Source organism: Drosophila teissieri, chromosome 3R (genome assembly GCF_016746235.2).
Source record: "Drosophila teissieri strain GT53w chromosome 3R, Prin_Dtei_1.1, whole genome shotgun sequence".
Taxonomy (NCBI): domain Eukaryota; kingdom Metazoa; phylum Arthropoda; class Insecta; order Diptera; family Drosophilidae; genus Drosophila; species Drosophila teissieri.
In genome coordinates, this window is record NC_053032.1 from 1658326 (window position 1) to 1676012 (window position 17687).

At 37.1% G+C, this 17687-nt stretch overlaps 1 protein-coding gene across 2 annotated transcripts in view; it reads right to left on the bottom strand.

The window, feature by feature from the left end:
• Nucleotides 1-15129, bottom strand: part of LOC122621981 (DEAD-box helicase Dbp80) — a 120165-nt gene extending 105036 nt beyond the window's left edge. For both annotated transcript variants that reach the window (XR_006326258.1, XM_043800045.1), the window contains exons 1-2: nt 15004-15129; nt 14833-14945 (exon numbers count right to left, since the gene is read on the bottom strand). Coding sequence is in view for 1 of the 2 variants with exons in the window: in XM_043800045.1 (XP_043655980.1) it covers nt 14833-14945; nt 15004-15051 (161 nt within the window). In the remaining variant the exon portion in view is untranslated. The remainder of the gene's footprint in view (nt 1-14832; nt 14946-15003) is intronic.
• Between the last annotated feature and the right edge of the window lie 2558 nt (nt 15130-17687).

Below are 17687 nucleotides of genomic sequence, written 5' to 3' on the forward strand. Positions count from 1 at the left end.
TATCGTGTCTATATCATCGCGAACCGAGCCGTACAATATAGCCGTACGGTGTAGCCGTAGGACCCATAAAAAAATAAAATAAAAAACAGCTGGTACTACAGCATTAGTTTTATTTTTTTTTAATTACAATGTCCATGTTTACATTTGAGTTTTTAACAGTTATGCATTTTGGTTTAGCCTGTGACCATATATTTTAACACAGGTGTTTTTAAACAAAAATTACTTTACACTTGGCCACCAAGAAATATATGACTGAACATGGTATATTATTTTTGGACCAGTTTCTGTTCGCCTGAGTACTGGGCCTTAACTAGATTTTGGAAAAGAATTCCAATCAATTACTGCTTGCATGTCCGTCTGTCCGTCCGTATGAACGTCAAGATCTCAAGAAACGAGTTACTTAAACTGAGGAGTCTAATACTTGCGACGACCACACCAAAGAAGTGTTGGATTTTTGCCTGGCGGAGAATCGTTGGAGATTCGCGGCTAGTTGAGCTGCTGCCTGGAAGAAATGGAAGTTGCTGTGCTGAGGACACCAACAGGATTGACGAAGCGGGCAGTGAATAAGCTGCGTCTGCTTCCCCATTAAGGATGCGGTTGAACGCCACGCTTCCAACGGGGAGAGTATGTCTGGTCTCGCAGCCGCCAGCAGCACCTAAATTGATGTCCAGTGGTCGTCAACATTGGTGAAAGCAATTAGTCCACCTCAGGTTTATCTATTCAAATCAGCTGCAGATCGCGCTCTCTTGTACTCTCGCCTGCACCTTTGTCGTTGCCCTCAGCTGTTCGCTCTGTAATATACTCTCTTATGCTCGTTTTCAAAGAAAAAATAAATTAAATCACTTGAATTCCGGTACCATACAAATTTTCTTTCATTTTGCAAAAAGAATATTTAACAACATTGCAAAAACGTCACAAGTGGCATAATAAGGAAGCCAATATATCTGCAGACAACCTGGTACTGGTCAAGGATTCTAATCAGCCACTAGCCGCTTGGCTCTTAGTACGCGTAGTTGAAACTTATCCTAGACCAGATGGACTGGAGGCTAGATACAGCAATGGGAGAGATAACTCGCCGGTCACCAAAGTAGCATTACTCCGTTCTTCAGAAACCATGTTTCAAAGTGGGTGGGGACGGATGCTGATGAACGAGTTCCGCCTATATGGATGTTAAACTTCATTATATACGAATTTTAGAATTTCTGTTGCGCTGCGCCGTACGTTTATATCTTTTTTAGAAACACAAGGAGGCAGTCACACTAATGCAAAATTTTAAAGCATTTTAAAGAGTTCCGCGAACATGTTTTATTCTTCTTCGGTGTAAGTTGTGCAAAATCAAGCATAACGCGCCTACTCACGACGTCGAAGAATTCGGGTATGAAGAGTATATTGATCCATCTAAGGACAACGAGCATACAAAGATAAGTACCTGCAAGCGTACTCATTTCTTCAAGCCCTTAAGGGGCACGGCAGCCATCCACTAGGATCGCAATAAAACCACATAACGAGTTCGACTATCACATGGATATGGGATAGAAAACAAGAACTTTGTTCGCTTTTTACTACAACAACAGGAATTGTACGAGCGTTTGGCCGAACAACAAGCAGCTACAGCAACAATGATGCGCGCAAGTTCTGCGCCAAATGAAGTACTGACTACAAGAAATGGCCAGCATTTAAGAACATCTTCGAAAGTACTATTCAGAACAATCACCACTTGACGGACACTCAGAAGTAGCCCTATTTAAAGTCGTACATCACGGTATATGCTTCCGATTTAAAACGTCTATTATGCCTATTACGGACTTAGCTTACGGTACTGCCTAGACATTAATTGAACGCTACAACCGTCTTCGACATATTGTGAACACTTTGCTAGATACATTTGTAAACTTACCTTTGACTAGCAAAGCTGATGTCACAATTCTGCGCAAGGTAACGGATGGAGCTTCTAAAATTGTACGCGGCTTGGACGCTGCTGGACAAAACAACAGGGACTGCTAGATCATCCACTCCATTCTGGCCAAGGTTGATGCTGAAACTCGACGAAAGTGGACCGAGGGCAGCCGCGATCTAGATACTCCAACTATTGACGACTTAAGTTTTTGGACAGACGCTGTGAAGAATTCGAGCTAAGCAAAAGTGAAGCTGAAACAGATGTGAAGGTGGGTCCTCGGCAGTGCATTGCCAACAGCATTGGTGTTAGTTCGCAATGCTAAAGGGACGCGCACTAAATGTAGGATGGTATTGGATAGTGGCTCCGAACAGTCATACCTCGGCGTGGTGTATTGAAGCACTCGGATATAATGTATGTATATGTGTATAATTGTATACATGAGAATGAATATATGGACTTAGGCAAACGGTTCATTGATATGCTAATGATAGAACGAGATAGCTAATTCATAAAACAAGATTAGCGGAAATTAGATTGGGAATTGTCTTTTATGGGAATTGGGAATTGTCTTTTCTGCCTGCAACGAGTGCGTGCACATTGAAAAGAAGAATAAATATACAAACTATAAGAGTGCTGTGTTTAATTGATGCTTGATATATATATATATATATTGTTTCTGGGTTGTATATGTATTTGAATTATAACAAAACCTCGTTTCTGTACTCTTTATATCGCGTCTATATCCTCGCGAACCGAGCCGTACGATACACGGCAATGCCCCTCGGTCGGTTGGGCGGGAGTTGTGGCCGTAGGACTGGCGCATAAGAAAAATAAAATAAAAAAACAGCTGGTACTACAGCATTTGTTTTATTCTTTTTTTTTAATTACAATGTCCATGTTTACATTTGAGTTCTTAACCGTTATGTATCTTGGTTTAGCCTGTGACCGTGTCTTTTAAGAAACGTATTTCTAAACAAAAATTACTTCCTACTTGGCCACCAAGAAATATATGACTGGACAAACGGATCCTGATCAAGAATATACATATATACTTTATATGGTCGGAAACGCTTCCATCTGCCTATTACATACTTTTAAATACTCTACGAGTAACTGGTATAATAATACGAAATATTTACCTTAACTTCTGACGTAATAAATTAATACATTAATGAGCAAACATCTCACAGAGATGGAAAGAAAAACAAAATACAAATTTTAAACATTTATTTTGTCCAATAAGCTTTAGGACTAGTAATGCCCTTAAAGGGGCATCCAAAAAAAACAAATAAAAAACTTTTAAAAACAAGAGTGAACGCTTAAGTCGAGTTTAGACGTTGCTCAGCTAGTGGAAGTGCAAACGAGAAAATCAACATTTTTCTTTTTAATTTTCGTGACGAATACGAGGGTTGTTTTATATTTTAGTATTGGCTATCCAAGCTTGACATTTTGAAGGTTACTCAGAACGTTTTGAAATACGAGCGCTATTTGTGTTGTTTACGGTAACTTAAAAAATTCATTTCGTCCAAAAAATCGTAAACATTTTCATGCGATTATTTTTTATAACTTTCGACGTGTATTTACTCAACAACAGTGCATCGAAGAACTTAATTCAAATTTTGACCATGAAGCTCCATCAAGCAGCAGTGTTTATCAATGGTATGGTGAATTAACCCTTAAGCATTAGTGGTATCAGCACAAATCCAAAATTACATTAACATTTTACTATAAAAAAAATGCTTGGAAACATGTCTATGACATCGTGATGAATCATAGATTTACGCATATGAGCTCGAAAGTAAACAGTCGACTGTACGGGTGTTTCAAGATGAGCCAAACCCAACAAAAGTTGCCCACACTCAAAGCACTTTGAAGCAAATAATCGCCTGTTTTTTCAGAAGAACTGGACATGTCTTAATTCTAAAACTTAAAACTGTCAACTCTGAGTGGTACACAACCATTTGTTTGCCAGTTGTCTTCCAAAAATTCAGAAAACCATCCGCCGTAGAAGAGTGCTTTACTACGACAATGCGAGCTCTCACCCATCGGCTCAAGCAATTGCTGATTTGAGCACTCAAAACAGACCCGTACGTATATTTTTATTCCCGTACGTGAAAAATAAAAACAGAGCTCAACGTTATTCCAAACCTAAAGAAGCGAATAATGCACTCGGAATGCTTGTTTTGGAGATACCTCAATAACAGTGACTTCGACAAGAAGATCAAACGCAGGCAAAAGTGTATAGATCGTAACGGCGAATATTTTGAAAAACAATACAGCGATTTTCGATTTGTTTTTATTCTCTAATTTTGAAATATAAATGGCGACCCTTGTAAGAAAACGAAAATAAAAACCATATATTTAATAAAAGTCACACATAACAGCTAACATAACTAACTGAACTAATAGCTTTATCCTTACTAGAACATCAAAACGTGTAAAAAACCGAACTGCGTTTCACCAAACAATCAAGCCCCATGTCTTTTAGAAACAGTGAGCTAGGGAATTTTTCAAAAGTTAAGTTAAAGTTTGAAAGTTAAGAGTTAAACAGACAGGTCATTTCAATCAATAGCTCCAAAAGTCAACAAAAAAAAAAAATTGTTCCGACGGGATCGTCAATTAAAAAATAATTACGCACTCTTATTTTGTCTATCAGTACATTGCTAAAAGTGAACAAGAGAGAACGCTATAGTCGAGTTCCCCGACTATCTGATACCCATTACTCAGCTAGTGGAAGTGCGAAGGAGAGTCTTCAGCACTGCCAGTTTTTGGCGGTTTGTGGGCGTTAGAGTGGGCGTGGCAAAAAGTTTTTTAGCAAATCGATAGAAATTTAGAAGACTAATACAAAAATGAAAAAATATCAAAACGTGTTTCAAAAGTGTGGGCGTGGCAGATTTGTGCGGTTTGTCGGCGTTAAAGTGGGCGTGGCAAAAAGTTTTTTGGCAAATCGGTAGAAATTTATAAGACTAATACAAAAATTAAAAAAAAATATCAAAACATTTTTTAAAAGTGTGGACGTGGCAGTTTTGGGCGGTTTGTGGGCGTTAAAGTGGGCGTGGCAACATGAATCGACAAACTTGCGCTGCGTCTATGTCTCTGGAGTCTGTATGCTTAATCTGAACTTTCTACCTTTTGTAGTTTCTGAGATCTCGACGTTCATACGGACGGACAGACAGACGGACGGACAGACGGACGGACAGACGGACATGGCCAGATCGACTCGGCTATTGATCCTGTTCAAGAATATATATACTTTATATGGTCGTAAACGCTTCCTTCTGCCTGTTACATACTTTTCAACGAATACTCTACGAGTAACGGGTATAAAAATTTAAGTGTTGGCGTGACAGTTTTGGTCGGTTAGTAGGCGATAGAAAAGGCGTGACCAACATTTTTTTTCTATACCGATAAAATGGATAAACCCCAAAAGCATAGTTTTTGAGTCAAGGGATGTTGTTTCATGGAAGACTCCAACGTAAAGCATATAAAAACTACAAATGGATTTATTCAAATCTTACACCTATGACAGCTAAGCTGATGGAACCAGAAAAAGGATGATACCGCAATTTAGTGATAGATTAGGTAGAAAATTGATTAAATAACACACAATACCGCAGTAGAAAGCAAATTCAAAGCAAAATATTATTTGGTATAGAAGAAAGAGGACAACTTGTGGATAAATTGAGAGAAAATGTAGAGGAGTTGGACCAGCCACCAGAGAAAGGAATTTAAGAAAATCTAGAACGTACAAGGTTAAGAAAAAGCACAAGCATACAACAAAAGGCAATATAATAAGACAGCAAACGAATTTCCATAGCATGTAAGGCGTTTTAAGAAAAATAGTTTCTTTAGAGGTTATATATGTTGCGGTGCGGAAAAAGGAGTCAAAGTTTGGATTTTTGTAAAAGTATGTAGCCATGTTTTTATAAAATTCTTGTTAGTTGTTTTGAGTAGTACAGTGTGTCGTGTGTTAAATGCGTTGATATCATCCAAAAAAATAAATGGCCTTCGTAACGTAATGCCTTCGTAATGTAAAGGCCTTCGTAATGGAGCAAGATGAAAAAGCTATAACTTTGCTTCTACTGCTTCAAACTTTATGAAAATTTGGGATACAATTTTTAAAAACATATACATTAAGATAAAAGAATACACAAAATTTTCAATTTTAGGACCGACCGCAACATATATAATCTCTTAAAATAAAAGTCCAAATAGGTTCCGTATTGAAAGACGTAAAAGATTACAGGTATCCCAAGGTGTTTGGAGCATTAAAAATATTGAGCATTGAATAGGAAGCAAAAAAAAATAATGATGTAATCTATGAAATTAGAAAAAATAAAAGAAGAATAGTCCAAACGGTCAAGGTGGCCACGTTGTAGTAGTATGTATTTATATACATACAAATATATTTATATAGGTCCCACTATATTATACATGACATAATAGAAATGTATGAGAAGAACTGTAAAGTAGAATAAGAAGCGAAGGAGTAATCCTCGTCGTTCCTTATATAAAAAAAAAGGATATAATAATAAAAAGTGTATGGCCTGCTCACAGGGACAAAGAAAAATGAAAGAGGTTCGATGTGTCTTTCGGTAGTTTGCTCTCAAAGTTAACAGTTTGAATATTTAGTTTTACAAACGTTATTTTAAAATCATAAAGTACTTATACCCGTTACTAGTAGGCTAAAATTAAATAACAGCTGAAGGAAACGTTTCCGATCATATAAAGTACTAGTGGGCCCTATGCGCTTTGCCGCATGCAGTCTTAAAATTCAATGAAAAATTCCTAGAATTTGTTATATGAGGGTCATTTATTTTATTAGAAAATTGTTATTTTCAATCCAAAACATTTGGATAAACTATATTTTTCGTTTGTCCATTTGGATCGAATACAAATAAAGAGTTTGGAATGCCAACTCTTGAACAGGCTACGTATAGCTGCCCATGAGAAAAACACGGCTCTTCCAAATTCAACCCGCATACTTGAAGCGTTTGTCCTTGTGCCTTATTGATGGACATGACAAATGATAGACGCACTGGGATTTGTAGTCGCTTAAATACAAACGGCATGTCTGTTGGTATCAACGGAATACGCGGTATGATCACCATTTCTCCTTTCGCTTTTCCAGTCAATATCGTGGCTTCAATTAAATTCGGCATCAATTTTTTTACAACCAGTCTTGTGCCATTGCACAATTTTGGTGCATTTAAATTCCGTAGTAAAATAATTGATGAGCCGATTTTTAAGTTCAAAAAATGCGGTGGCATACCAGGCGGTTCTAGGGAATTCAACTGGATAATTCACTGCATCATCTTCTTTCATTGCGCTATCAAAAGATTTATATGATATCAGTGCGCCTGGCAATTTTTCTTGAATTTGAAAATTGATTTCAATGACATGTACATTTTTTGGTGACAATATTGCTCGTTATGTCAACCAATCGTGATTTCTGTGATTTTGAATTATAAAACGCTTTCTATTAATTCGCACATACCGTACAATTCAATAAAGCACGTGTTTAGCAAATTTGGTTTATTACGAATCTAAAAAAAAATTGAATTTAAAAACACTATTAATATATGACGAAAAATACTAACATGGAATAAGATTTCCAAATAAAATATCCAATTTGATTTCCAAAAGCACAAAATTAAATGAAAGAGAACTAACTGAGCAGAGAAAAATGACATCCTATATTTCAGAAATGGCGCTGCAGCTTAAGTCAATAAAATTTTAGATTCAATAATGTGGTAAGTTGAACTGTGTAAATGATGTGGATCGTGTATTTGAGGTTTAATTCACCGTTTGATCCCTCTTCGTCTTCCTCCTCCTCCTTCGTCTTCCACCTCTTCCTTCTTCTACCTCCTCCTTCTTCTTCTTCTGACTTCTTTATGCTCCTTATTTCTTCTTCTTCTTCATCCTTCTTCTTCCTCCTCCTTCTTCTTCTTGTGACTTCTTCATGCTCCTTATTCCTTCTTCTTCTTCATTCTCCTTCTTCCTCATCCATCTTCTTAATCCTCCTCCTTCTTCTTCCTTCTTCCTTCTTCTTCTTCCTTATTCGTCTTCCTCCTCCTCCTTCTTCTGAAAACCTGCGTGATTGTTGATGCTTTAGTCTTCTTGCTTTATTGCGTTCGGCTCGTGTATCTTCTAATTGATGAAGAAGAAGGAGGATGAGGAAGTCGAAGAAGGTGGAAGTGGTGAGTTTAACCTCAAATGCACGAAACACATAATTAACACAGTTCAACTTACCACCTCAAAAACAAATGCCTGCTGTTACAATTTATTTATGAACCAAATAAAGTTTGTCTCATGAATTAAACAAAACGAAATGAGCAGAGAAGAATGACATCCGATGTTTTAGAAATAGCTCTGCATGTAAAAAACGGTTTTCCCGCTTTTCTTTTGACTTTTATTTTAGAATTTTGTTAAAATTGGTATAAAATAACGGTAACAAGCTTATGTTAATCCTCTGTAAAAGGTTTGCTGGGCCGAAAGAATACATTTGTAAATTAGTTCCTAACTGACCTCTGGTGAAACTGATTCAAATAAAGATCATAAAAAGGAAAATATTTTTTTTTTTCATTAAATCTATCACCAAAAAAGTTTATTGGCGCAGTCGGTAGGATACTGAAAAAAGTCCTAGTAACTCGTTATCCTTTGACAATATAGTGAAAAGAGGAAACTTGTACGACCAAGTAACCTTTTCTGATTGTACCCGCGAATTGGCCCCAACAAAGTGATTTCGGTTCGTTTAAAGTGACTAAAATCGGTATCCGCACAAAAACCTGTGTGATCGGAGTTAATTTAAAGACCTAATTTTGTGGCCAGCTTCGTGAAGTGAGACCGCCACTAAGCTGTAATACAATTAAAAGGTACACAGTGCAGTTCACTAAGACATAAGTCTCGATATTCTGTAGCAGTCTGTGAGCAAAAGCAGTAGCCCACTAAAATCAGAAGTGCGACCGCTACTATTGTACAAAACAACAAAAAGTTAAAACAGTCAGTTCACTTAAGGCATAAGTCTCGACATACTGAAGCGGTCTGTGAACAAGAACAGAAACTAACTAATAAATAAAACTAAAATGGCGTCAACGGCGGAAAATCTGTCTCAATTACTTCGGCAAATACGCCAATTACCGCAGTTCGCTGGAGACCCATCAAATCTCATCTCGTTCATCACACGTATCGAATACCTGTTAATCTTATACCCTTCGAACGACATTCGACAAAAAGCGATCATATTTGGAGCCATCGAACTTCAAATTGTCAGAGATGCGAAAAAGATTTCCCAATTTGGAATGGACAACTTTAAGAGACACCCAAATCACGGAATTCAAGAATCAGACGCCCCTGGAGGAACTACTAGGAAGATTGTATCGCACACCTTTTAAGGGTAACTTACGTCTATCCTGTGAACAATTAGAAGATAAGTCCACTGTAATTATAAATAAGTTAGCATTAGAGAATGACCGAAAGAATATGGTGGTTTATACACAAGCAATGGCAACCACTATAAAAAATACAATTCAACGCTCACTCCCCGATAGGTTGTTCATGACCTTAGCGAGGTATGACATTTCAACCGTTCAAAAATTAAGACAAAACGCCCAACAAGAAGGTCTTCACGAAGACCCAATTTCAATAACATCCGATAGTCAGCTAAGACTTAACTCAAATTCACCAAACACCTATAAATATAGAAACATTAATCAAATCAAAAACACTCACCCCAACCAACGATTCATTCGCCCCTTTATTCCATTAACAAATCCGACACAGACCCAAAACAAGTAAACAATCAAACCCCTTTAAAACAAACTCCTCCGACCAGACAACAGCGATTTAATCAGAACAGAAATTTATACAACTGATTCAGAACAGACTTACTTCATGACCGTCTAAACGACATCCGAAACTACTATCAGAGTGCTACAACCAAGAATGCCGAATAAGCTCAAGCATTTTCAGCCTTCAAGTTAAAGATAAGCAAATAACTGTCCGAAGTATGACAGTCTATTCTAAATTAAATAAATATGTAGACCTTCCAGCCAACGGTCTTTTTCAACAAACACAAAAATTCTATACTTTATTATAAGAAAAATACTAATCGAAAATAACGGTTTAACGGTTTCGGAAGGAAACAATAATTAACGAATGAACATTCATTCACAAAGAACTAGATCCATGTGATGGAAACTCTTCAAAAAATTGTAATGCACTTTTACAAGAAAACAACTTTACATCAGAAAAAAAAACTATGCCATGGACAACAAGGTATACTCAGAACACACATACAGACTAGAACATTTAAATTGTGAAGAAAAATACAGACTTACAAATTTATTAAAAGAGTTCAATGCCATTCAATATTGCAAAAATGAAAACTTTACATTCACAAGTATAATACGTCATGATATAAAAACCTCTCATGAAAAAGACCATACTCGTATCCGTTTGCCTACGAAACAAGCAAATTGAGGAAATGTTAAAACAAGGTATTATACGCGAAAGCGAATTCCCTTACTGCAGTCCATTATGGATTGTCCCCAAAAAGATGGTTGCCTCTGGCAAACCGAAATTCAGGTTGGTCCTGAACTATCAAAATCTAAATGAAATAACAATAAATAAAAATTTCCGATTCCTAACATGGACGAAATACTAGGCAAATTAGGAAAATGCCAGTATTTTACTACAATTTACTTAGCAAAAGGCTTTCACCAAATCGAAATGGAACCTAAGTCTGTTCCAAAACCGCTTATGCGGATATTCCAGATTTTGCAAAAATTGCAAAACCTCTGACAATATCTCTAAAAAAAGGAGCAAGAATAGAAAGGAAGAATATAATAAATCATTAAAAAAAATTGAAAACATTTCAAATCCTACTTACGCTAGCAATTTCGCAATAGGAACCGTGTTATCGCAAGACAATAAACAAGTAACCTTTGCAAGCAGAACATTAAATGATCATGAACAAATTGCACTATTGAAAAAGAACTACTAGCAATCGTTTGGGCAACAAAATATTTCCGCTAATATCTATATGGGTACTCCTTTAAGATTTTGAGCGATCACAAACCCCTTGTTTGGCTAAATAATATTAAAGAACCTAACATGAAACTACAACTTTGGCGAATTAGACTTAGTGAATATAATTTTAAAATCAAATATTTAAAAGGTAAACTTAATCATGTACTAGACGCTTTATCTCGCGTTAAAATTGAAGAAAACATGGTAGGCTAAGAAGAAAATATTTCAACAGCAGCAACAATACACAGTTCATCAGAAAGCAACGAAACCTACATTGAAATTACAGAAAAACACATAGACTATTTTGCAAGACAAATTTAATATATTAAAGAAACCGTAAAGCAAGTAGGGACAACGAAATACTTTTCCATAACAAAACAAAACCATCAAATACACTGATATAACCCTGACATAGGCAACAGATATTCTCATTAAATATGTACTTTTTAAATAATAACAGTGTTATTTACCTAGAAAACGATAAAAACTTTTTAGTTTTTCAAAGTATGATAAAGTTGAATACATTAAATCGTTTCCTGAATTTAAAGAATTCATTATTACTCAACATTCTAAATTGTTACACCCTGGTATAGAAAAAATGCTAGGATTATTTAAAGAAACTCACTATTTTCCCGATTATAATAAACTAATTCAAAACATCAACGCTTGCGAAATCTGTAACCTGGCAAAGACAGAACATAGTTATACCCAATACTCGTAGCGTAAGAGGGTATACTAGATTCGTTGAAAAGTTTGTAACAGGCAGAAGGAAGCGTTTCCGACCATATAAAGTATATATATTCTTCGTCAGGATCAATAACTGAGTCTATCTGGCCATGTTCGTCTGTCCGTATGAACGTCGAGATCTCAGGAACTACAAAAGCTAGAAAGTTAAGATTAAACATACAGACTTCAGAGACATAGACGCAGCGCAAGTTTGTTGATTCATGTTGCCACGCCCACAAACCGCATAAAACTGACACGACCACACTTTTGAAAAATGTTTAAATATTTTTTAATTTTTGTCTTAGTCTTGTAAATTTTTATCGATTTGCCACGCCCACTCTAACGCCCACAAACCACCCAAAACTGCCAGGCCCACACTTTTGAAAAATGTTTTGATATTTTTTAATTTTTGTATTAGACTTGTAAATGTCTATCGATTTGCCAAAAAACTTTTTGCCACGTCCACTCTAACGCCCACAAACCGCCAGTGTTGAAGACTTTCCTTTGCACTTCCACTAGCTGAGTAACGGGTATCAGATAGTCGGGGAACTCGATTATAGCGGTTTCTCTTGTTTTTTCATTCCGGCTTCGAAAGTTTGCTATTTGCATTCTATGTAAACATCTAACTGTAGGCATACAAATGTACATGAATGATACCATAAAGTATGCAACAGCTGACTTACGACTAGTAAAAAAATGCGACGAAATTCTTTATTATAGCACTTTTGTCAACGTACTTTTGTAGGGTCAAAAAAACTCACTATGGTGACTTTTGATTCAGGAAATTGTGCATGAATGAAAACAGAGTTTAGGAATATATTACAATATAATTATTATGAATTGGATTGTGTGTACACAAAAGCATAAATGGAACCCAGAGATTTGCGTTTGCAAAAACTTAAAAAAAATCATCCTGTAAAGGGGAAAATTATCTTTAGAGGCCGAAAAAAAGCTATTTTTGCACTCACTTTTATACAGTTACTTTTTAAATCCATATATTCTTTATTTAGAATGATGCCTGAGGTAAACAAAAATTTGTTTTTCAAAAGTGAAAATTGTATTTCAACAAATTTTACAAGGGTTATGATATGACTTAAATATTTTCTTACTCGAGAAGGTTTTTGGTCGTTTCATTGTAATTGCTTTCAAACAGTGTCTAAAGTTTTGTTTGTTTTTAAAATCTTCAGTCTATATAGAACAATTTTTTATGCTTTTTAAATTGAAAGCTAGATAAACGCTGATGAATTGTAACTTGCACAATTGTGAAAGACATAGTTTCGAGAAAATGACTTTTAAAGTTTGCAGTCAAGGAAAGACTGGTTCGACGCCAATAATTTCCGGAAGGCATATCTTCCACAATATCGAGAATTAGCTTTTAATACTTTGACACCATATTCTCAGGCAATATACCTATCGATTAAAATAAGTAGTATTTTGAGTTTAAAACACATGGTTTATCATGACGTAAGTGGCTCACTGTACGTGGTGACCAAATACAGTGGCTCACAGCTTAGATCACCCAGCGTCTATCTGAAACTTTACCGGTCTGTAAAATCTAAACTAAAAATTTTATCACAAAAATTTAAACGCAACATATTTGTTGTATGTTTCAAGATATTAATTACTAAATTATTATATTTTTAATTATTTTGGTAGTTTTTTTTTTCCGTCTTGCCCCTGCCCTTATATTCGCTGTGCAGTCATGTTTGATTTTGGAAAGCTCTCTGCAAAAGATCGTGCAAAAAATCTTTTGGCAAAACCCCAGAACAGCGAGCTTATATTAAACAGACTTAAAAATGGACATTCGCGGAAGAAAATTGCAGAAATGGTTTCGCTGAGTGATTCTACAGTCTAAAGCATCATTTATCGTTTCGTCCGAGAAAATAGAATGCATGACAAGGAAAGGAATGCTCCCAACAACATTTTTAATCGAACGGACGAGCGCCATATCGTCCGGAAAATCCCAGATTATCGGCTCCAAAAAATTGCCAACGAAATATAAGCCGAGTTAGGAAATTCTTGCCACCCGGAAATAATTCGGCGTGTGCTCCGTGAGCATGATTTAAGTGGTAGAATTGAACGGAAAAAACCATTTATAAGTGCTACAAACATGAAGGCACGTTTAAGCTTTTCTAAAGAGCATTTAAACAAGAATTCCGCTTTTTGGAACACAGTTGTATTCACTGATCAGTCCAAGTTCAATATTTTTGGCCCAGATGGAGCATCATGTGTGTGGCGAAAGCCAAAAATTTAAAAGCCACAGTCAAGCACGGCGGTGGCAGCGTCATGGTTGGGGCCTGTATTTCGGCAGCTGGAGTTAGGAAGCTCGAATTTATTGAGACAACGATGGATTGGTAATTGGTAACGCAATTCCCTCGATATTTTGAAGTCAAATTTATTAGATAGTGCGGAAAAACTGGGCATACGGGACAATTTTCGCGTTTATCAAGACAATGTACCCAAAACATAAGTCGTGCGTTGTGCACACCTGGGTAGTGTGGAATTGTCCCCATGTAATGCAACCCCCCGCACTTTAGTAGAGGAATGGGCTAAAATCACCCCAGGACCCAGGACTCACCCAAAAATTAGTGGATTCGATGCCGAAAAGGGTTCAAATGGTTGTTGACAAGGAAGGTCACACAAAATATTTAAAAAAAATTAATAGTTTTAAGCATAAGATCATATACTAATGTTACAAACTGAATGAAATAAGCTGTTGCATTGTTGTGAGTTAAATTTTCATGATTATTTCTTAAAAGAATACTACCAAAATAATTGAAAATAAAATAAGTTAGTATATAATAGCTTGAAACATACAAGATATATGTTGCTTTTAAATTATTTTGATAACATATTTAGTTCAGCTTTTAGAGACCGTTGAAGTTTCGCTGGTAGAAATAAGCTGTGAGCCACTGTATGTCTGCCTGCGCCGGGATTTCCTGTACGTTCTCGCAAAATTAAAATTTTACAAAGAAGATTCCACTGCGCCTAAATTATGTAGATAACTTTCTTGTTTAATATTTTGCAGGCCCTTAAAGATTTAAATCAGCACTGGTTGAACTAAGCTGCGATCAACTGTAGCCCTACGTAGTCCGATTATTATTTACAGTGGCGGTAGTAAGGTACTAAATAAACACAGTAATTCCTACGGAAGTAATTACATTTATAACAAAACTTACTCAGCGACATCGAATTCGTTTTCCTCGTCTGATTTAGAAACTCGTAAATCATAGTCTAAACACTTTTTGTGGGTATTACCAGTAGTATCACAATCTATATTAAGTTTGTCAACCTAATTTAAAGAAATGGGTGATAAATATTTAGAAACAATTATATAAACACCTAAATACCAGCTGAGACACCTCCTGATCCTCTGCTTTTTTAGCCCAATCGCCCATATTTACACAGTTAGTCAGAATTAGGAAATTAAGTTGATTTTTTATCAGAGCGACCAAACGGTATTTCGTTAAAGTTATTGGCACTGATTCGTAAAATAATAGCCTATTTCCACATAACGTCTTATACAGTGTCCATACTTTGTTGTATTATATTATATCGAATTCCTACATTTATTTTCACAGGGTTACCTTCCAAACACAAATTTATTCTAGCCAACATTCTAGAAAAATAAGTAAAATGTATGGCAGATAAAAATAAAAAAGTTCCATTTATTAAACTCAAGTTATTACTTAGCTTACTTGGCAAGCGACGAATTTCGGAAATCGTTGGCAGTCACAGCGGAAAAATTCGAAGCACTATAGCCTATGCGGACAACGTTGCTATCATGGCAAATACCCCCAAACGCTATGCGATCTCATGAGCGAAAAACTCAGTGTTTTGCCCAACTAGACCAAAAATAACGGATTAGGAATTAGCCCATCAATGACCGAGCTGGTTCTCATCACTAGGAAGTATAATATAGCAGACTTAGTCCCACCAATCAAAGACTTTCCTTCAGTAGCAGCGCAAGGTACCTGGGCGTAATACTTGACAGGAAACTAAACTGGAACCTGAACCTCACAGACAGATACAGAAAAGCTTCAATAGCACACTTCACGTGCAAGAAAGCAATAGGGGTATGTACGGGGTCGTGGTATGGTGGCCGGCCCTGAAAAAGAAATCCAGCATAAAAATGCTAGCAAAGATGCAAAGAGCCGCGGCACGCTGCATCAGCAGTGCTTTACGTACCACCCCAAACGAAGCCCTAAATGCCATACTCAACCTCCCAAGCCCAGAACTAGCTGGCATGGAACAGGCCACAGTAGCGGCAATCAGGCTTAGAGATACCAAACAGTGGAACCCATAAGAAGCGGGTCAGTCATGTATCCTAAAACACACTCAAATAGTCCCCTCCAGGACAGACTACTGTACTGCAACGGAGTACATACTAACACCGTTCAACACTAACATGCCAGAAAGGGACGAGTGGAACTCACAGACACCTGGCTCCCGGAATGCAATATGCTTCTATACGGACAGGTCAAAACTTCAGAACAGAGTAGGAGAAGGAGTTTACTCCGAACAACTAGGCCTACGCATCTCGTTTAGACTCCCCGACCATTGCAGCGTCTTCCAAGCGGAAGTAGCAGCAATAAGGGAGGCCCTAAAGCATTTGAAAGCACTAAAACCGGAAAGCTCATACGTAAACATTTTCAGTGATAGCCAAGCAGCTATCAAATCGATTGGCTCAATCTCAAGCCACTCAAAAACAGTATCGAATCGCCGATCATCTTTACACGAGATGACACAACAATTCGTAATCAGCCTTATATGGGTACCCGGACACAGGGACATAGAAGGCAACTCCATCGCAGATGAACTAACTCGAGAAGGCACTACCGCGCCCCTCATACAAGAGATGGAGGGCATGAGAATGCCTTTAGCCACATTTAAACTACTACTTAGGGAAAACCGAAACAAACAGACAATATGGGAAAATACCACACACTGTCGCCTAACACGCCAAATATGGCCAAAAATAAAACCCAAAAAGAACGTCAAAACTCTTAAGCAAACCTCAGCACTGCTATAAGAGTCATCACAGGGCATTGGTTGATAGGCACCCATGCCAGAAGACTAAATGCCCCGTATAATGATTTCTGCCGTAGCTGTAGGGACGAGGAAATGGAAGAAACGGTAGAGCATCTACTATGCCACTGCCCAGCACTGCAAGCAAAAAGACTTGCTCAACTGGGAAGCAGATTCCTGATAGACACGTCCGACCTATCCGACAACGATCCACATCGGATACGAAAATTCCTCAGCGCCTCTGTCTGGGGAAACTGCTAACTTCACACGAGCCTCGACGGGTAAAAAGGGAAAACACACACGGTATCGCAACAGACCTCTAATGGTCTAAGTGCGCCGGATAAAGCCGACGGCCGGCAAAACCTAACCTAACCTAAGCATAAGATCATATACTAATGTTACAAACAGGTAAATCATAATCTAAACACTTTTTGAGGGTAATACCAGTATCAGAATCTATATTCAGTTTTGCAACCTAATTTAAAGAAATGGGTGATAAATATTTGCAAGCAATTATATAACACCCAAATACCAGCTGAGGCACCTCCTGATCCTCTGCTTTTATAGCCCAATCGTCCATATTTACACAGTTAGTCAGGCTTTCTTCTGCCTGTTACATTTCATTCCGGCAAAGTACCGCTCATTATCAATAAAAGTATAACCATACTGTCGGGACTCGCAGTTACTAAATTTATGTTTTTATACACAAACAGCCCAAAACTGCCACGCCCACACTTTTGAAAAATGTTTTGATATTTTTTCATTTTTGTATTAGACTTGTAAATTTCTATCGATTTGCCAAAAAACTTTTTGCCATGCCCACTTTAACGCCTACAAGCCTCCAAAAACTGTCAGTGTTAAAGACTCTCCGCACTTCCACTAGCTGAGTAACGGGTATCAGATAGTCGGGGAACTCGACTATAGCGTTCTCTCTTGCTTTATTTGTATAATGACACGTGCAGTCACTAGAAGCATATAGCTTTGTTGCTAATGCAGCGTTTATATC